This window comes from Talpa occidentalis, unplaced genomic scaffold (assembly GCF_014898055.3).
Source record: "Talpa occidentalis isolate TD23 unplaced genomic scaffold, MPIMG_talOcc4v2.1 talOcc4.7, whole genome shotgun sequence".
In the NCBI taxonomy this organism is placed as follows: Eukaryota; Metazoa; Chordata; class Mammalia; order Eulipotyphla; family Talpidae; genus Talpa; species Talpa occidentalis.
The window spans coordinates 37,197,907-37,218,365 of NW_023605083.1; the positions used below are offsets into that span (position 1 = coordinate 37,197,907).

At 42.0% G+C, this 20,459-nt stretch overlaps 3 protein-coding genes across 5 annotated transcripts; 1 reads left to right on the plus strand and 2 right to left on the minus strand.

The window, feature by feature from the left end:
• Positions 1-241: 241 nt before the first annotated feature.
• On the minus strand, positions 242-10,715 carry TOPORS (TOP1 binding arginine/serine rich protein, E3 ubiquitin ligase). 3 transcript variants are annotated; one of them, XM_037493033.2, is made up of 3 exons: positions 10,385-10,715; positions 8,716-8,910; positions 242-3,993 (listed from the first exon to the last, which is right to left on the minus strand). In XM_037493033.2, exons 1-3 carry the CDS (start codon positions 10,385-10,387, stop codon positions 1,081-1,083), a joined length of 3,111 nt encoding a protein of 1,036 aa, XP_037348930.1. In that variant the 5' UTR covers positions 10,388-10,715; the 3' UTR covers positions 242-1,080. The 3 variants fall into 3 exon arrangements, with proteins under 3 accessions (XP_037348930.1, XP_037348932.1, XP_037348931.1); XM_037493035.2 differs by lacking the exon at positions 8,716-8,910 and having other exon boundaries at positions 10,385-10,711; XM_037493034.2 differs by lacking the exons at positions 8,716-8,910; positions 10,385-10,715 and adding an exon at positions 4,638-6,458.
• Positions 10,186-14,585, plus strand: SMIM27 (small integral membrane protein 27). The gene is made up of 2 exons (XM_037493037.2): positions 10,186-10,430; positions 10,797-14,585. The coding sequence occupies exons 1-2, from the start codon at positions 10,386-10,388 to the stop codon at positions 10,917-10,919; spliced, it is 168 nt and encodes a 55-aa protein (XP_037348934.1). The 5' UTR covers positions 10,186-10,385; the 3' UTR covers positions 10,920-14,585.
• On the minus strand, positions 10,903-19,756 carry NDUFB6 (NADH:ubiquinone oxidoreductase subunit B6). The gene is made up of 4 exons (XM_037493036.2): positions 19,470-19,756; positions 16,591-16,683; positions 14,306-14,350; positions 10,903-11,637 (listed from the first exon to the last, which is right to left on the minus strand). The coding sequence occupies exons 1-4, from the start codon at positions 19,647-19,649 to the stop codon at positions 11,569-11,571; spliced, it is 387 nt and encodes a 128-aa protein (XP_037348933.1). The 5' UTR covers positions 19,650-19,756; the 3' UTR covers positions 10,903-11,568.
• Between the last annotated feature and the right edge of the window lie 703 nt (positions 19,757-20,459).

A 20,459-nucleotide genomic window follows, 5' to 3' on the forward strand; every position in this document is an offset into this window, starting at 1 on the left:
CTATCACTGGATCCCTAAAAGCCTAGTCAAGACATTGCCACACAAAAGGCATTTCAATTTTTGTTGAATAATGAACCAAGGTGGTAGGCAAGGCAAATTGAAGGCTAAATTTAGATTTAATTCAAGTTCTGCTGCTCACTGGCAATCCTGTATCAGGCTTAAAGGAACGTGCAATTTTATCATCAATAAAACACACACAAGACCATTTTGTGTAAAAGAACTACGAATGTAAAAAGGAGACTGGCCACAGCTTTTTGTTTTTAGTAAACTAAATGTTGTGTAACTGCATTTTTCTGAAGAAATAACTAACATACATCTCATAATCAGACTGACAAACATCACAAAAACTGTAAAATTAAATGCAATCACTTGAAATGTGTATTTATGACTCAAGTATATTCTTATTTTCAAGATTTTAGCCCCCCACTAATAACTTTACTTAAAAAAGCAATACTGCATAGGAAATTTTCTAGATTCTGTTTTAAAGTATTACTGTTTTATTTTTTCCTTTATTGAATACACATTTGCTTTACGGGCAGTCCAGAAACAAGTATATAAAGGAAGTATTTAAATTCTTCTTTTGGCAGATGTCAAGATAAACTGTGCAGACTTAAATGCCTCCATTTAACCTGAAATGATTTTGAATACAAATTTTTAAGAAGAAAAATAAAGACCGCTCAAAGGGATTCTCCTAGTTTATAGCACATTTCCAGAATAACTCCCGAAACAAAAACTCAAAAATACTTATTGACTACTTTAAAAATATGTCAATACCATATGGCTTTATGAAATAACTTCTAAAATTTATATTTTTTTTATTTAAAAAGGATCCCAAGTTTTAAATAAACTGCTAGCAATATTTTCTTCACTTAAAAGTGCATACCTCTGAAGGTGGAACATACATACTTTTTGAACAAATAATGATTTTTACAAAAATTTAACACACACAAAAAAAAATCACTTAAAATATTTTAAGGGGGGAAAAAGAGTTTTTACTAAAAGTCATCTTTAAATAGACTGCAGGAGATGACATTGTTCCTTTTTTACTATTAGAATTCTCAATGAAAGGCTTTGGCAGCTTTAAGACATTTCACAATCTCTATCAAAAGACACTGACATTAATGATGTCCGCGGAGAAGGCAAGGGCCTGGATGGCTCAGTCTGAACACACACATTGCCGGGCTGGTTCTCCAAGTCAGAGGCAAAGGCGCTCTCTTCTCTAACATCGAGAGTTTGTTCAACTGAAGCTACCTGGGGCGGAATATTATCTACAGTTTTGTTGGCATTATTCAAACTGTTACTGACTGTAGTAACATCACATTCCTTGTCCATGATACCAAATTCGTCTTCTATTGTGACTATATCTTTCGTTTCAAATGGTTCCAAGGAAGGAGACAAAAACTCATCTTGGAGAGGATCCTGAGGACGACTGTTGTCACATTCTATATCCTCCTTTACTTCAGAATCCTTATCACTATCGCTGTCAATGGTAATTACAACTGGAGAACGTGAAGCATTATCCCCATGGTGTTTCTTGTGCTTCTTCTTGTGTTTCTTCTTTTTCTTTTTATGATGCCTCGTCGTATCGGTAGCTTTTCCTTCATAAACTATCTCGACACTCAGGCTCCGGGTCCTCCTCTTTCTCCTCCTGTGTTTTGTGTCTCTATCTGAAGATCGGCTGTCTGAAAAACTGTCACTTTCAATTTTGTAGTTTCCATCCAATTTCGATGAAGATTTTTGGTAATGATTTTCCTTTACTTTAGACGGAAATTCACGAGATGGTTGGGCAACTTCATTAGTACCCTCCAAATGTCGTGTTTTGTATTTTCGTTTCCCTCCAGGCTTTTCATTTCTCCCTCGGTCCGGTCCTGTAGATGCAGTCCTTGATCTATTACTAGACAGGCTCCTCGATCTGTGCCTTTCATAGTAGTAATATTTCCTCTCACTGTGATTATTTTTTTTCCGAGCATTTGTTCTTTCAGAAAAGGACTGAATTCTAAATTCTGGACTCGACGATTGTCTGGAATAATGAGCTCTGGACAGAGTCCGCCTCCTATATGACGACTCGTAGCCATCCCTGTCCTTGTTTCTACTATAGTAAGTATATTCCCACTTGTATCTGCTTCCATAATTATTTCTTAAGTAATAACGATCTCTATTTCTGCTCCGTGATCTTCTTTTACCATGATCACTGCTACGAGACCTTGATCTGCTTGTGCTTTCACTACTTAGAGACAGAGTTTGGCTTCTTCTTGACCAACTGCTATCTCTAGTTCTCGATCTCTTTTTGTCTCTCCTACCTCTAGGTCTGCTACTCTCTCTGCTTCTGGATCGTTTGCTTTTCATCCTTTTTTTTCCGTGATGCTTTCTACGATTCTTCTGATCATGCCCACTTCTACTCTGGGAACGTGAATCCGAACTTCTTGATCTTCCCCTTCTTCTATGTCTACGGTTATATGGGGAGTGGACTCTGTCTCCTCTGATGGACGAGCTCAAGTCTCTGGGAGAGGACAATGATGTAGATCGTTTCTCCTCCTTCTTTGATTTGATTCTTGCACCAGAATCACAATGACTTTTTACCTGCTCATCCTTTCCAAGGATGGACCGTGGAGATGAACATCTACTAACATCACTATCCCCAGAACTGTAAGACTGCTCTTGTTCTTGTGTCTTTATTGTCTCCATTTTCTCATAAGAGCCTAAATCCTCAGAATCAGAGGAAAGTTCAACAAGTTCTGGGGTCCGCTCAGCTAGCGGCTTAACAAACCCAACAATTACACAATTATCTGAGGAAGAATCACTGTCATTATTTAGGTCCTCATTGGTTTGTACTCCTTGGATCTGAGATGTGGCTCTTCTGGTTATAAGTTCCTCATCAGAACTGTCAGAAGTATTTAAAAGGGAAGACATAGCAGCATGTACCTGCTCTGAGCTTGAATAAGATGGTCCTGGCGTTTCATCATCCCATGGTGCCTGACTGACAGTGGCTATATTAATATCCAGTTCTTGTGTCTCAGCTTCATCAGGAGATATTGTTATGACTGAAGAATCAGAATGACTACCTTCTTCATATGAAGGAGCAGGGCAATCATAATTAGCATGCTGGTCAAAGGCTGCCATGTTAAAAGGAGAGCGAGCAAAACTGATAAATTCATGTATAAAATGTTCAGTTCGATTAAGTAAAAATGGCCTCAAATCAGACACAAATGCCTGGCTCTCCAAGTCATAGCGAGTGACATTACTCATGATGATATGCTGAACAACATTCACTAAAGACCCATGAGCTCCAAAAAGAACTGTAAGTTCTCGTTTTAACCAAGGGACTAATCTATGAAGACAAGCCGGATTCCTACGGAAAAATTCAGCTGAAATGTCCCTGTAGCGGCCACCATCTTCGATATTTCTAACACGAGCACCAGCGCGATAGAGAGTTCGTCTAAAATTTATAATATCCTGTTCCTGAATTTTCCGCAAAGATCTTTCATCTGCAGTAGTTGGCCTCCTTATTGCAATCTGTCTCATAAATTGAGAAACTTCACCATCTCTAGGTCTTGTTGAAATGCCTAATCCTTCAAAGAGTACTCTACTATCTGGTGGAGTTGCTGTTGCTCTGTTCGCGGTACTACTAGAAGCACTTCGTTCCCGTGTCATAGTTGTACGATAGTGGAAACTTCGAAGATTAGGGGTGACAAAGGAAGGCCTCAAGACATATTCCTTGAAATCATCTTCTGCTCTCACAGAATGAAAAATAGAATCAAAGGGCTGTTTACATAATGGGCATTCAGCTTTGTTTTTTGACCATTCCTGCACACAGCGAAAACAGAACTTATGTAAGCAGCGATCTAAGTAAGACACATTATCAAATCTATCCAAGCATATAGGACACTTAGAATCAGGAGATGCATCAGCTGGTACTGTCTGTTGCAATTTGCTAGTGCCAGCTTTAGGTGAAAAGTTGTCCATTTTAAATTCCTTAGCGGCAGATGCCATTATCTGTAAAAGGGAAAAAAATACATCAGTAACCTGGTAACAGAGTGATGATTAAATAATCTGAACAAAAAAGGATCATATTTTGGTAAAGACAGTTGAGTAGCTGGGTGTCTTTATAATATAAAGAGGCCGAGTGGCATGACAATATAGTACAAAGTACAAGTTCTAAAGTTAGATTTCTTGGATTTGAATCCCTGTTCCAGTCTAGCAACACAATTGTGGACCAGATACTATCTCTGTGCTTCAATTTCATCTGCTGATTACTGATAACAGTCTATGCCTCTCAGAGTTTGTCAAGATGTAAAGTTCTTAGAAAGTGTCCAGTCCATAGTAAGCTCTCATAATTATAGAACATTCCATTAGTCTTCTAAATAACAACTGAGAAATATTTACTAACGTACAAAAGAAAATATACCAAGCACCCATGTACCCACCACTTAAATTCAACATTCTGATTGTTACTCCACTTTTTTCTAAATGTCCCTTTTGTCATTTTCCCCTAGCCCTCTCTATAAAACAATGACATCACATCAGTTGGTGTGTTTTTCTATGAATGGTTTTATATCTTTCATACAGACCAGATTTGTTTTATTTGTAGTATCGCTCACGTACCTTTAAAAATAGTGTGAGTGAGATAATTTACATACCAGAAAGTTCATCTGTTTAAAACAATCCTGTGCTTTTTTTAGAGGAAGATTCTTTCATGCCCACAAAAAAAGATCTTTTAGTGAAGAGTAAATGAAATACTAAGTGTAAAAGCACCCAAGGGCAGTGCCTTGCTCAGAACAACTGCTGAGTAAATGTTAGTTGCTATTATTAGCATTACTACACTGCATCATTATTACATTGTTGTTACTGCATGATTATGTTCATCACCGATTCCTTTCAGCACCCCTAAGAAGTCTTCCTTGGGACTCCCTGGTGGGGCAAGGGGTTAAGCACTGCACTATGAAGCTGTCCACAGCCTCTGCTGCACAAGTTCGATTCCCAGCCAGCCAGCGAGCAACCCACATGGCGCAGCGCACCTCTCCTGCCTCGCCTGCTGCTCCCCTCAGCAGTGTATTTCACTAAATCCACCTGTTCTGTTCCCCATTCTGTCTCTGGTGAATCCTCTCACCCCCCGGCACCTCTCACCTGTGCCCCAGCTCTTGTATGCCTAAATAAATAAAATCTTAAATAAATAAATAAAGTCTTTCTTAGTTTTCTTACCCAAAGTTTAGTACAATGTCAGTCACAAGGTCTCTTAAAACCATGCTTTTCCTCTTCTTCTCTTACTCTCTTTTCCTACAAGGCTTACTAGAATCTTAGTTTTGCTTTCTTTAAATTTATCACTTCAGAGTGAAAGTCTATTATGATTACATATCGACATCATTATTTTATAATATCCCTCTTCAGTTGCATTCTTTACTAATTATTTTATATACATTATATATTAATTTCTTGCTTTATGTTTTCCTGGGCCTACTCATCTTTACCTCCTCTATCAAGTCAGTCAATAGTACATTAGTAATTTTCTAAGTAACTTATTGGCTGTATCAAACTTGTAACAAAAAGAAACATACACACAGTAAAATCCTATGATAGTGAAACTGGAGTATTTTATCATTGCTTTAAAATTAAACTTGCTCATCTAGGGCATCTTAGTTTTCTCAGTCATAACTTAATAGGGAATGAATTAATGCTGAACAAATATTCTTCAGGCCCAAGCATTTCTATTCCAGTCTATTTCCTAGAATGGGAATGCCAAAATCAACATTGTCCTTAGAAAGAACTGAATTATAAAACACAATGCTGCTTTTTTGTTAATGAGGTTTGAACTCTGAAACCTGTTAATACTGCATGTATTTCTCAGCATTTCCCACTACTTCTAATATTTTTATTTGCCCAATGAAGGAAGGGAAAAAAAAAAAAAAACCCTTAGATAAAAACCTTTAGGATCAAAGACAGTCCACGCCTCTGGGAAAGGAGTAAAGAGCTGCAAGGTAACCAAAGAGGTTACCAGAAAACCTGGATGGAAGACCAGATTTCAACTAAAACTAACTGTAAAGTGGAGAAATTCACATTAGCTCAGAATTTTACTTTACCGTCTATATAACCAAGGGATAACTAGACTTTGGTGAAATTCAACAATGGCAATGATATCAGTTATCATATAAGGAATTTACCCCTTCAAAATCATCACTAAATACTGTATTTAAATATGTGTTACAATACACATTAAGTAAAACTACCATATGGCCCAGCAATTCCACACCTGTCCAAGAGCAATGCAAACATATGTCCACAAAAAAACTTGTGTGTGAATACTGACAGCAGCACATGTCATAATAGTTCAAATGTGCTAACAACATGTGTCCATCAACAGATAACTGTAAAAGTAAAATGTAATATAGCCTTACAATGGGTATTATTTGGCAATAAAAAGAAATCAACCACTGACACAGGCTACAACATGAACCTTTTTATTATGCTAAATGAAGTCACAAAAAGACCACATGATGTAGGAAGCCACTGATATGAAATATTGGCTGCTAGGTGGGCGTTTCTTGGATAAAGATGTCCAATTCTATTATGATATATATATATACACACACACAGACGCTGCATATATAATGTAAATATATACTTAGTATATTTACAATTCTGTAAACAATAAAATCACTGGATTACTTATATACTTTAAAAAAGGCGAACTATATGGGTGGAATATAAATTATATCTCAACAAAGCTGTCTAAAATATACAAATCAAGGCATGAAACACAGTAGCTAGGGAGATGATTAAGAAGGTAGATTTCTAGGAGAGATTCTGGCGTTTAGCAAAGATGGACCTGATGTTAGATTAGTGCTTCAGGTTCTAGAAGAAGCCTGTGATAAACATTTCTCTATCCCAGCATGGTAGGAATAAAGACTAGAAATTAATTTCCCCATAGGGAAACTGCCTCCTCCCCCCATTCTCAATGAAGTTTACCAGCTTTAGGATAAAGTGGTTTTATACAAATCTTCCCTTCCCCGAATTTTCAAATCAGCTGGGATAAGAACTTTTATTGTGACATTTGGGGGGAATTTTAGATAATCAACAAACATGTTTCTAAAGAAAATGGCTAGGAAAGGAAAGGGAATGAAGAATCAGAAGGTTGCACTCTAAATTAGATCACAGACTGGACATTTAAACTGCACAGTGACATAAAGTAAGAATGCTAAGCAAAACTAAATGTTTTAAAAAGTCAGATTTACTATAAAAGTCATCTATGGTATTCTTTCTTTAAAATTTAATCACCTGTTGACTATATTTGGGGGACTGATGTTAATTCTCAAAGCCAGAGTTGAGAATCAAAATCATTCATTCATTAGAGGTGTGATATGGAAGAAGTTATTTCATTTCTTAAAACCTTGTTTTCTCAATTCTAAAATGAGTTCACAGCATGCATTCTAAAGAGGTGGTTGTGCGAAGGGATATAATTCATGCAAACAATCAGCATAGTGCCTGGTGTACAATAAACACACAATACTATTTCCCAAGGTATGTGCACATAGTTACTTCTGGTCATTTCCATCTGCCATACTGATTTAAAGGCCCAAAAAATGGTCATCTGTAACAGTTAAATAAATCTTCACACTTAACATATCAATGCTAAGTGGCTTAAAACGCTGACAAGTGGTTCAACTAGAATGACACCCCCAAGCACTAAAAATAATCTGGGTTTTCCCTCTCGTGACCATTAAGAAATCACTGTACCTCTCTGATCTGCAATGTAATCATCAGCTCCAGCAGATCATACGGAAGTTACAAAACCTATTGACCAGATCCGATAAAACTTATAATAATTCCAGTTCCAGCAATAAAAAGAACTGCGTGGGGGAACCATTCCCTTCCAAAGTCACTCATTCCAGATAAGCACCACGAGTTGGGCTTAGTACTACAGCTTTGCATTTCAGGGTCTAAAACCAAAAAAAAAAACAAGAACCAAAAAAAAAAAAACCCCAACGTTCATCACTGTTAACTTAAGCCTTAGGTTCCTCTCTCTTGTTCTCTTAAATAACCCTGAAAACTACCCGCGAAAAATCCTTTTCCTTTTCCCTCTTCCATCACGACCCGCCCAAGCTCGCAATGCCTCCTGCCACGGGCCGAGCCAGCAGCCCCAGAGGAAAGCTGCAGCCTCATGGACTAAAAAGTCACAGGCGGGCCAGCCAAAATATTTCAAACATCACCGACAACTCCAAGAGCCACGGGGCTAGTGGCTCCCTGGAGTTAAGACCTGCCACAGGCCAGGAATGGGGGAGAGGGGGCGTAAAAAATAAAAAGACAAAACCACGTGCATTACATAACCACAGCGGACTGAAACACGGTTATTCCCATTTCACAGACAGGCCCCGAGAGGTCAGAGGACCCCGCCAAGGTCACACCCCTGGGGCGACGATGCCCCGAGGCCGACTCCAACGTTGCGTGTTTGGCGCTGTCCCCCCGCCCCCCGGAGCCCACACTCTCCTCCCAGCACCCCGCCGGGCTCGCGGCCCTCGGGAGCGCCCCTGGGAAACGCAGCCTCCCCCGCCCCCCCAAATCCACAGGTGCGCCGCCCGCCCCCCGCCCGGGGAGGCCCGCGCGCCCCCTGAGGCCCTGCGCGCAGCCCCCGCGCCCCTGGGCCTCGGCCCGGTGGGGGGGGGGAGCCCCGGCTCGCCCGGCCCTTCCGACCCCCCGCACCCCATTGTTCCCGATTTCACTCACCTCGGAGGATGCGGGCGCAGGCCCGGCCGGGGCGCTCGCGGTAAGCTCCCGCCGGCCGAGCAGGCTAGGGCGGTGACGACAGGATCCACGAAGGCATACCCGGCGGCTCCTCCGCCGGCCCTCAGCAGCGGGAGCGGGCGGGGGCGCTTCGCCCTCCTCGCGAGACAGCGGAGACCGCGGCGGCGCCTGCGACCCCTGTGACGTAAAGCGCTCATCACCAATGGCGGCTTGGGGGCGGGGACGGAAAGAGAACCCCGCTCCGCAGCCCCCGGCGCGTCAAAACACAGCCCGCGCCGGCGCCACGCATGCGCCGCAGAAGGCGCCGGGGGCGGGGCTTAGCGCGCTCCGGCGGGAGCCCGCCCCTCCCCTGCCCCCCACCCCAGCTCCCTCAGGCCCGAGGGCGGGCGCCCGGGCCCTCCCCTCGGGGACCCCCAAGCTCGCCGCCACGCCTGTTACCCGTCGCCGGAGCTTACAGGGACGCTGGCTCGGGATGCTGCTCGCTCCTTACCTGGAAGACGCGGGAGCTCGCTGGGCCCGGCCTCATTTAAACCTCCCCAAACTCAGGGCGAAGGGGGAGCTCAGAGGAGCTCGCGGTCTACACGGAGGTGAAGTGACTTCACCGTCCGCTGCTCGGCTGCGAAGTGACACTAGGATTCGAATAGAATCCAAAGCCGGTCCAAAATGTGCCCGACAGGCTTGAGAGCCGTCTCCTCCAGTCTGGGGGGGAACTGGGGTTCCCCAAGGGGGCAGGGCCGGAACTCTTACCCAAACGGATGTTTTTCTCTCAAGGGCCTTCACCGCCTCACGAAATCGCAAGCCAAACCCGCCCGAGAGGGGGTCTGCGACGGGGAACGAACAAACGCCCGCGCCGGCAGCGGCCCACGGCCCCGCTCTGCCGCTCGGGTCTCAAGCGAGGCCCCAAACATTCTAGAGCCCGGCTCGGCACAACCGCCCGCGCGCCAAACCGCCGTCCCGGGGCTCGGGGTTTGCTCCGGGCACCATTCTGAGCGCGCGAACGCTCGGAACCCCTGCGGGCGCGACAGGCAGGTGCACTGTCGGGTGCTCCGTGCCACGGGTTGCTCCCCAGAAGCAGCGCCTCCATCCACAAGCCGCTGCGCCCACACTTGTCTCCCGAACTGTTCGATTAGCAGGGATCCCCGCATCGAACCGCCGCTGGTGTATAAAAGCAGGTGTTGTTCCCGCTGACGTCCAAGTTGACCTCGCTAATGTCGTTATTATGTGGGAACATGCGGGGGGCAAACGTGTAATGCTTAAAACGTGGGGGTTTTTTTCTAATAAAGTTTTAAATGCACACGGAAGTAGATGATCCAGAACTAAGACTGCAGTGCAAATGGAAAAAAAAAAAAGGCCGCTTGACAAACCGCGCGTCTCCGGCTAGGAGGCTAAAAAGCAGTTTTTAAGCGAACTTCTGCTTCCTCTCTTGCCCTCGCCCCCGACAGGCGCGCCAGGTCCGCGTCAAGTGGGCCCGCCCCTCAGCTGCGGGCGGAAGAGGTCGGCCCCGCCGCAGAGAAGCGCTCCCGGAGGCGAGTGGGCGGGGCTTCGTGCCCGGATGAAAGATGGCCGCCGCCGCTCGGCCGCCACCGCCCCGGGGGTTGCTATAAGGCCTGCAGCTTCTGCCCGATCCCGCGCGCGGCCGCTTCCTCCTTACCATGAAGCCAGTGAGTCGCCGCACCCTGGACTGGATTTATTCGGTGGTAGGTCGCGGGGCTGGTGGGGCTCCACGGTGTCGACTCCCCAGGCCCGAAGGCGGAAGGTTCCCTATTTCTTCAGCGCCCAGAAACTCCAAAATCCATTCCTGAATTAAGCTTTGCACTCCCTAACCTCGACTCCGCCTCTTCCTGGAGGACACGCTCTTCCGCTTCTTACGTAAGGGCGGCTGGGTGTACTCCTCCTCCAGCATCTTAATTCCCACCTTAGCTAGTACTCGGCATCCTGATGGAGGTGGGGGAGGGAAGGGTAGGGAAGGGAAGGGAAAGGAAGGGAACGGAGGGAGGAGGGGGCTGGAGGAAGCACAACTCACATCAATATTTTCCTTTTACTTCCTCGTACATCTCTTTTAGTTGCTCTTTGCGATCGTATTACTCTCCTGGGGATACGTCATCTATGCTTCAACTGTAGCCGCACGCCGACAGCTAAGGAAGGAATACCCAGACAAAATCTTCGAAATGAGTGAAAACTTGTAATTCTTTGTAAATACAGTTCATTATCTCATGCTTACCTGACATCTATTACATTTAAAAGTAAAATGCATAATACAGCGTTTCCAAATTTATTTTTGCATACAATCTTTTGTAATAGCCACGAATGCACTCGTTTTTTCAAACACGTGAAGTTGTCTTTTGCATTCTCAAAACAGAAGCCAGCAACCTAGTTCCACGACCTTTGAGTATCAAGTCATGGATAGAATAACATGCTTTTCGATCCTAGAGTTTCTAAAATGCTTTTTAAAAATTCCACAGCTTTCTTTAAAACAGGTGTGTGGAATTTCTGTTCTATTTGTATACTGCTACATTTCATTCCCTGGGTACCTTCACATCAGACCAGAGTTAAGTACTGTATAAGAAAGAAATCCATCATGACTGCTCTTCTACATCTTGTTTAACTAGTCAAGAGTGACCAGAAAAGTAGCTGATACCTTTTTTTTTAACATGTCCAGGTTTTACTTAATAGTTAAATAATTCAGAATCTCAAATTGTACAATGTTTGTGAATAAACAGACAGCATACATATAAGAGTAAACTTTATTAAGTTACATTTCCAGATATGTATTTAGTAGATACGATACAGCAACAAACTTGGGCTTGTTAAGCCTTTGAAATTATTCAGCACTCTTCAATGATGTTGGTCAGGAAATTTTTTCATTGGTGGAATTACTTCTCCAGTCTCCAGAATTGTATCACCCTAGGGAAACGAAAATAAGGTGTTAATAGAAAAATCTTTCCTGTAGAAGTGGTAGTTACACTTGGTTAGCTCTCACATGGAAAAATCTATTTCAGCTCTGGCGTTTACCCTTTAAAAGGACCTTAGGCAAAGTAGAAGCAAATGACCAGAAAGAACACGAAAGTTTTGTCTTTACAAAAATGATTAACAGATAATTTCTAAAAATTTTACATTGTCCCAATAAATAGAAGCAGCCCTAGGAAAAAGCTGCAAGGAGACATCTTCAGTTCCATATAAGGTGGTAATGTATTCCTAGCAACTGAATGTCTGAGGTTCTCTCTCCTGTTTGGCACAGATACTAGAGGCAGAAAGCAAACTGTGGCTGGGCAGTTGATTCAGGTGTCTTCTCAAACCTAGGTAGTGTGTGGAGTAGGAACGGCCAAAACCCAGTGGTGAGAATCTTGAAATCTCAACTCAAGAAACTATAATTTTAGGCAAATTCCTTTAGTTTCAGCCTTGTGTTCAAGAAGCGGATTCTGTCAGCCTGACCGGGTAGAGCAGAATCTCTATCACTACCCCTGCTATTCCCTGACCTGGTACTGTTCAGAACTGTTAGCTAATGAAAAAATAAACTTTTTAATATGTTTATCCCATTTTATATTTTGGGGACAATTTGTTACCACAATTAACATTACCTTAGTGCAGAAAATGGTAACCTTAAGTGGTCCTGATATTTTACTATAATAGATGAACCACATGGCACTTAGCAGCAGGGACACTTTTAGCTTGGAAGCTAAAAGATGAAACAAATGCCAGTAATAACTGGGAAGCAGACTGTCAAATTAAAGTTCTAGGAGAAGTAACTGGAAAAAACTTATACTATGTGTTAGACTATTACTGACTTGGAGGGAATGTACTTAAAGAAACATGAACTCAGGCAATAAGTGGCTGATATGAAAAGAGAAAAATGGAGAAAATCCAAAAACTCAGGACCTTACAGTATTGAAAATAAGATTGCTTTTGAATCTCTAAACAAGAGTTAACATTGAGGATGCTCTCAGAAACAGAATCCCAATAAAACTCAGTAAACAAAGGAACTCAGACCTATGGAAAAGATCAGATTGAAGTGAAGGAAGCCTGTGAACTAGTCTGTTTCAGATGGCTTCACAGAGCTGCCTCTGATTTGAAAGAGACATTTGCATGTGGACAAAAGAATTGAGAGAACTTGGTAACTAAATAAAAGGCACAGATAGTGGCTTGTAGGACTGACTGGAAGCAAATTAGACTTCTACTGGATATTGTTTTCATGCCTACCAAGTGTGTGAACTAGATGGTCAAAGAAATCAAACATAGACAACAAAAATCTGATTGTTTGAACTCAAAACAACCTCTATCATTCAACCTTCTGTGAATAAGAGGCAGATTTTGAAGGCCTACAACCCTAAAGAGGACCTATTTCCAAGACTCATTTCAGATGTGATCTAGGTTGACAACAAAAAAGGACGGACCCCTGGCCAAGAACAATGAATAAAATGTTACCTTCCAGAAAAAAAAATCAGTACCCATTCAAGTAACTTCCCATACACAAGATTTAGGAGTCTTTATAAAGTTTGACCAGTGGATTTCAGCATCACTAAAACCAGTGATTGGAAGCTTCTCAAAGGAATCAATGACACAAAAAACAGGAAAGAACAATGGCAAAAAAAAAAAAAAAATAATAATACACAAGTAGGACAAATGCTATAGAATCACTATAGTCTTCTGAAGAGAGCTCTCCTTTGAACAGTAACGGCAGAATTAAAAAATAATAAACATATGACGGGAAAATAAATAAATTACCCAACTGGGGAAACCAGCAAAGTTAATTTCCTATTTTTAGACTACCTAGGCTCTAACCCACACATATATATCTATATATACAGTGAAATATAGAAGAAATCCCCTACTATTTCCTAAAACAGACTTCCAGCTGGAAGGGTAACCCAGTTTTGATGGTTCTCCCTAAAATGCCCTTCTGTTGCAGAAGACAATGGGTTATTGGGATTATATCATCTTGAAGCAAGAACTAACACTGTTTTGTAAGATTATAAAACCTAGAGATTGATAATAGAACTGTAACTAGATACAGGACAAGAACTGACATTCATTTTATTATACTCAACAATTATCTTAGTGAATAATCTCTTAATGCTGAAAAGACTCACTATAAATTAGGAAACTGGCCTACATATTTGTAATATAAAATCTAAAGCACACATTAATAGAATTTAAATCCACAAATACAGGGAGTTACGGTTTGCCTCATTTGAAAATTAAGCAAAAAGCCATAGGAAATGATCGTTTGAAATAACAGGAATTCAGCTGCTGTTTTTAAGCTTAGGTCTCTGTTCTAGCTACTGTCCTATGTCCTTAACTTTACACGAACCAGGGAAGCACTGAACAACTGTCTGTATCTTCAATTCACTTTCGGACTACAAAAGTCATAGAACAAGTTTTACAACTAGATTGAAACGTACCCTCCCATTTTTCAATTGCTAACTCACACTATTCCTGTTGTATTTTTATAAGAGGTTACAAGACAGACACTGGAAGACAAGAAGAAAGTGACATTTTAGTTGAATGAAAACTTGGAGAAGGGAAGGAAAGAAAAATAATGACCAAAAGGAAAATCAGAAGTTTTAAAACTTACTGGGAATATTCTGGGCTTCCTTTCAACAATGGCATATGGTTTTGTCTGCAATAAAAGTAATGCTGTTAATTGTGGTTGTAGAGCTCCTCCTGAAAATAAATAATGATATCCCAAATTTTAACATAAGCCCCATATTTTCAGCAAACTCCAGACTCTTATTTAATTATTTGCTCAAGATCTATACTTGGCTACCAAATCTCAAATGAGATTTTTCCCTACTTACAAAGGCCAAAAACCTTGACTCCTCAGCTGATCCTCCTGGTTCTACCTGGAGCTATATATCCTGAATTAACTCTTCTCACTAGCTCTAGTACAACTACCCTTGTCCAAGCCTCTGATCATTTTTTTCACCTATTAGTCTCCCAAATTCCCTTTGTGCCCTCCCACAGTCTATTCTCCATACTGCAGAAATTAGAATGATTCTTTTAAGATGTATCCCTCCTCTGCTCAAAATTTCCTAATTCTGGAGAAGAGTCCTTGCTGTGATCTCTAAAACCCGCCACTTCACCCTACACATCAGTGGTTTCTATGTTTTACTAAATGTATCACTTTTATCAAGTCATTCTCCTATTTAAGAATGTAAAGTGTTCCACTGCCTATCAAATAAATTTCAATCTCTGGCTAGCTTTCAAGACCTTCCAGTTATTTGGTCCCCACCTGCCAAAGCCAATAAGGCATTTCAGTTGTGCATACATACGGCCATGCTTGTTGGTGATTATTTCTCTTTCTTTCTTAATGGAATAACTTCTCCTTCTCTTACCCAAATCATAGTTATAGTAACTTTATACCCATACAGTAACTTTTTTGTCATTCCTTCCTTGTCCGTTTATCATTTAGCAATCCACTGTATAAAAAAGCTTTTCTATCCATTTATTAATTGATTTATTTTTATCAGTATGGACTCATGGATTTGCATTTTATTTATTTGACTCATTCATTCATTCACTCATTCAATTACTATCATTTATTTTGATGGTGAAGTTGTCTCAGTGGGTTTCCCTTCAAATGGACTCTATGTCATTTCATATATCTCTATCATTCTTGGAACACTTCTTTATTCTCTGGCACAACAACATGTTCCAAGCTCATCTTACACTTTCCCTGCCCCAATCCTGGAATCAACCATTCTCCAAAAAGCTCATAATTCATTCAGTGTAGAAATATGTTAGACCTGGCTGCTAGGTAACTCTCATTACCAGAAGTAACCTGATATAGGCCCTGTTAGTGAACAGAGCTAGAATGTCCACATTTACATCTATATTCATTTCCGTAGCTACCAATATACATATAAAACAATGAGTTCACATCATTACTACTAATTCCATAGCAGTACCATACAGTTTTCTCTCTTTCCATATGTATAACTCCCTTTAGTAACATGGGTCCCATTATCATTAATACATGCACTTTTTAAAAGTCAATCTTCCTGTATATAACCAATCTCTTCTCACCAACCACACTCCAGGACTAATACCCTTCTTAACCTCATTTGGGTTCTGACATTTTATTCTGCTACCCCTATTTCTTGTTCCAAACCACCCTTTTTCCCTTGTCCTGCTCCCCTCACTCTGGTTACAATATCCTACACCAAGTTATTGCCACTGCTGCTCAACAAATAGATTAACTCACCAACACCTCTCCTCTGCCCCCCAAATCAACCCACTTAGGACCCAACACTGCTCACTCTGTTTGAGTTACTATACTCCATGCTTGGCAGTCACCACTGCAACCCTTCCGTGCCACTTCCTGAAATGCAAACCCTCCTCATCCTAGCAAGGATCCAACATCCTACACCAGATTATCCACAGTCTTTAAAATATAGCAACTGGCTCAGTTCAATCACCCATGCAAAATCCTTCAGTGAAAAAGTTCAAGTTTTTGGACATTCCAGCTCCTAAAGAAAGTTGTAAAAAATAGAAGATACTCTTTGCCTATTACAAATTTTATCTTATATAAGATCTGTGCTTACTAAAGGAAACAAATTATTTTCTCCCTTCCTACTCAGGACACTAAGTTTACACTAGCATTACTAGATTAAGTACATTCTGATCATTTAAACACTTTCTACCAGGAAATGCACTTCAAGTTGTAAGCAATTCCTAAAAAGATTAGCTTTTTGAAAAATCATACTTAATTACTAACTTTCATTAAAACTTTTACCTAAAAGGTTTCAAAGAATTGATAGTCAAAAAAAAATTAAAAGTGGCAGGGTAAGGGGCATACCCACATAGGAAATAAGTTTGTACAATAATAAAAATAGATTCAAAAACTTTAAGCATACTTACATTCACATGATATTTGAGATAATAATGAATAATCCAGGCAGGTATAAGTACATGAGTAAAAGCAAAGATACTGTGTCGGTAAGTCTTATAGATCTGGAGGGGGGAAAACATACACAAAATAAATAGATAACCCATTTTTCATGTGGTAGAAAAAAAAGCATCAATGACAACAATGTTGTGATTATTTTAAGATTTCAAAGTGCTACATACTTATTATAGTCTGTGGCCAACCTTACCCACTCAAATATTTTTACTAAAGATAGGGCCCTGATAGGGGACACCTACAGAAAGCTGAGCAAACACGTCTTCAGTAGCATTTTGCAAGACCATAATAAGACATTTATAGATATGTTTTTTTAAAACTTCTAAATGCATCTTTACTATAAATGTGTTAAAGATAAAACATGGTATAAAAAATGAAAGAAAAATTTTCATTGGTTTAACCAGAGTAATCAAATTTTCAGTCACCTCCCTAATTCATCAATTTCTAATATCCACAAACAATACCATTTGATTGGAAGGCAGACAACTTCAAGCATATCAATGCTAGGAAAAAAGAATGTTTTATATGCTGGGATAAAGTTGCTCAAAGTTCACTCTGAGATGCCTTCAGACACTCTTTTCTATTTATTTATTGATTGATTGATTGATTGATTTATATAAGCACTGGGGTACAGGCCAGAGGTGCAGGAGGGTGAGCAAATTCACCAGAGACAGAGGAGGGAACAGAACAGGCAGAAGGACCGAAATACACTGCTGAGGGGAGCAGCAGGCAGGACAGGAGAGGTCTGCTGTGCCATGTGGGAATCTCCCTGGCCAGCCCACAATGGAATCAGCGCTGCAGAGGCTGCCAACAGCTTCACAGCGCTGAGCTCAACTGCCTGCACCACACGGAAGGCCCCAGACACTCTTTTTTAAAGAGAAAGGCAAAAGAGAAATAAAAATGGAACTTTTCCCTGGCAGCCAACCTGAATGAAACACACTTGTCCTTGCAGGGAAAGGAAAATCATCGAGATTATAAATATTATAATAGTCATAATTATGGAAGAAAAAATTAACTCAAAGTAAGGTAAGATGAATTTCAACAAATGATTATTTACTTCCTTAGATTACTGGCTATGGGTAGTAAGTCAATTTTCAACCAGTGGCTGCCAAAATCAACAAGTAATGTCAGAGATACAAGATTGAGTTAGAATTTAATTATGCCACCACAAATATTTAATACCATCTTCACAGAAAAATTTGCACTGATTCCACTGCACCAAACTTTGACACGGTTTTAAAAAGACACAGACATCAATCTGAACTCCTTCAATTCTTAGCTCTCCGCCCACAGGTTAAGTCACTGAATTTTTGCAGGCCTAAGTTTCCAATCGTTTCAAGTGAAGATTAGGAATAGTTTCTACCTTATAGGAGTAAACATTAAATGAAGTAACACATGCAAAACTCTCAGCAAAGTGCCATGCACAAGTAAGCACCCAAGTGTTACATATTAGTATTATTACCATAGTATTATTAACATTATTATTAGCAAAGGTTGCAGATACTTGAAAGCAATTCTGAGATGTGTTCATCACTCATAATTGATGTGATTTAATTCACAGTCAAGAAAATGTCCAAAGACCCTGAAAATAAAAGACAACTCTTGAATGAGTGATTTTGTGCAGAGCAAAGTTCAGGAATGGTATTTTTATTTTTTAAAGATTTATTTATTTAGGGCCTCCCTGGTGGCGCAGCGGTTGAGCGCTGGGTTGCGAAGCTGCGCGCGGCCTCTGCAGCGCCGGTTCGATCCCCGGCTGCTCCCCGGCCACCAGAGGAGGATCCCTCATGGCGCACAGACCTCTCCTGCCGCCCGCTGCTCCCCTCAGCAGTGTACTTCGGTCCTTCTGCCTGCTCTGCTCCCCGCTCTGGTGAATTCTCTCACCCTCCCGCGCTTCTGACTGTACCCAGTGCATGCATAAACAAAAAACAAATAAATAAATAAATAAATAAATAAAAAACATGCCTCTAAAAAAAAAAAGATTTATTTATTTACGCATAAAAGAGCTGGGGTACAGGCCAGAGTTGTGGGAGGTGAGAGGATTCACCAGAGACAGCGTGGGGAACAAAACAGGCAGATTGACCGAAATACACTGCTGAGGGGAGCAGCAGGCTAGACAGGAGAGGTCTGCTGAGCCATGTGGGTAGCTCCCTGGGCTGCTGGGATTGAATTCATGCTGCAGAGGCTGTGGCTTGCTTCATAGTGCGCTGCTTAATCCCTTGCGCCACCAGGGAGGCCTGAGGAATGGTATTTTTAAATGAAATAACCAACCGTGTTAAAGTTACATAGTTGTATCTTAGAAAGAGGCTCTTGAATGTCTCATTAGCATACTAATAGGGCCCTGTCTTTGATGGTAAACTAGTGCCTTCTGGAAGTCAGATTTAATGTTACTTGGTATTCATAACCAACTAACACGCAACTGTTCTCAAATACTAAAATCATAGACTGTTAACTCTATTAGCTCCCTGCTGTCATTCTGGGGGAAGACTTCATCAAGAGAATCAACTGTACAGCGCCCTGTAAAACCGAGGCAGAGATTCGTCTCCTGTCATCACACTTGACAGCAAAAGGGAATGACTCTTCCAAACACCTACACGTTCCTGGACTTCCAGTGCACGAGTCTCGGGAGAGGTTTTATATATCCCCGTTAAACCGAAGTCTGATTCCCCCTCGGGGAATCATGGAAACTTGTGGGCGCAGAGCAATGCCAGTCCCTAGTGTGGCTGCAATGTGCAGGCTTCCGGCAACCCGACTGGGGCTAGCGGGGTGTGTGCATGTGTGTGTGTGCGCGTGTGTGTGTGCGTGTGTGTGTGCGCGTGCAAAGGAGGCCGTCACTCACCACATTCTTCCAGGGGGCCTGGTCCTTCAAAAAACTATTCCAGAACGCTTCCATAGGCCACATCCTCTTCGGGGGCAGCACCGGCTCCCGCGAGCTCAGCTCCTGGTCCTTCAGCCATCTCCTCCTCAGCTCTCGCAGCTGCTTCAGGCGCAGTTTCTCGTCGGGCGTGTACCCCGACATGCCGCCGCTAGTACCGAGGCAGAAGGACACGGCGCGCCCCCGGACAAGGGACTTGTCACTCGCGCGCGCCCTCGTTCTACGAAGCGACCTTGCAAGGACGTCTGGGAGAGGCGCGCGGCTATGACGTCATGCAGGGCCCGCCTCCAAAGCGGTTCCCAGCGCCTGGCGGCGGCCGGGCATGCGCAGAGGCCTGCGGGCCCCTGAACCCGGTCTCGACCCGCCCAGATTTCAAGCTAGAGGGCGGGGAAAGCGCCTTCCGGGGGCAGAAATGGGACGGGATGGATAAGAAGAAAGTAAAAGAGGGGGGCGGACTAGAGGTTCTGTTAGGGAAGAAGAACTGGAGTGCTGGGAGCTGGAAGGATGAGACTAAGTGATTCAAGACATTTTAAGTCTATGTGCAAAATCTGTCACTTGTTTCTCTCTCCTGGGACTTACTCTCCCCGTGACCTGTGGTCTGCAGACACCGTTACTTCCAAGTTTAAATATCAGCTTTGTCAGTGACTGGCAAAGCGACCTTGAGCAGCTGCCTCAGTCTGTTTATCTGTACGGGGCAAGTAAAAAGAGTGGCTGTCTAGAATTACACAGATGCCAAAAACATTGATTCAAAAGGACACCTGCACCCCTGTGTTTACTGCAGCACTATTTACAATAGGTAAAACCTGGAAACAACCCAAATGCCCAAAAATAGATGACTGGATCTAGAAGATGTGGTCTATATACACACAATGGAATATTACTCAGCAATCAAAAAAGATAAACTCAGGCCATTCGCAGCAACGTGGGTGGAGCTGGAAGGGATCATGCTCAGCG

Excerpts from the sequence above, each read along its gene's own strand:
- TOPORS (XM_037493033.2), bottom strand. Across the intron at positions 3,994-8,715 it reads CTGCGCCCGCATCCTCCGAG|ATAATGGCATCTGCCGCTAA; the intron begins GTGAGTGAAATC and ends TCCCTTTTACAG.
- SMIM27 (XM_037493037.2), top strand. The coding sequence starts at position 10,386 with ATGAAGCCAGTGAGTCGCCGCACCCTGGACTGGATTTATTCGGTG. Across the intron at positions 10,431-10,796 it reads TGGACTGGATTTATTCGGTG|TTGCTCTTTGCGATCGTATT; the intron begins GTAGGTCGCGGG and ends CATCTCTTTTAG.
- NDUFB6 (XM_037493036.2), bottom strand. The coding sequence starts at position 19,649 with ATGTCGGGGTACACGCCCGACGAGAAACTGCGCCTGAAGCAGCTGCGA. Across the intron at positions 16,684-19,469 it reads AGGCCCCCTGGAAGAATGTG|ATCTATAAGACTTACCGACA; the intron begins GTGAGTGACGGC and ends TCCCCCCTCCAG. Across the intron at positions 11,638-14,305 it reads GGAAGCCCAGAATATTCCCA|GGTGATACAATTCTGGAGAC; the intron begins GTAAGTTTTAAA and ends TCGTTTCCCTAG.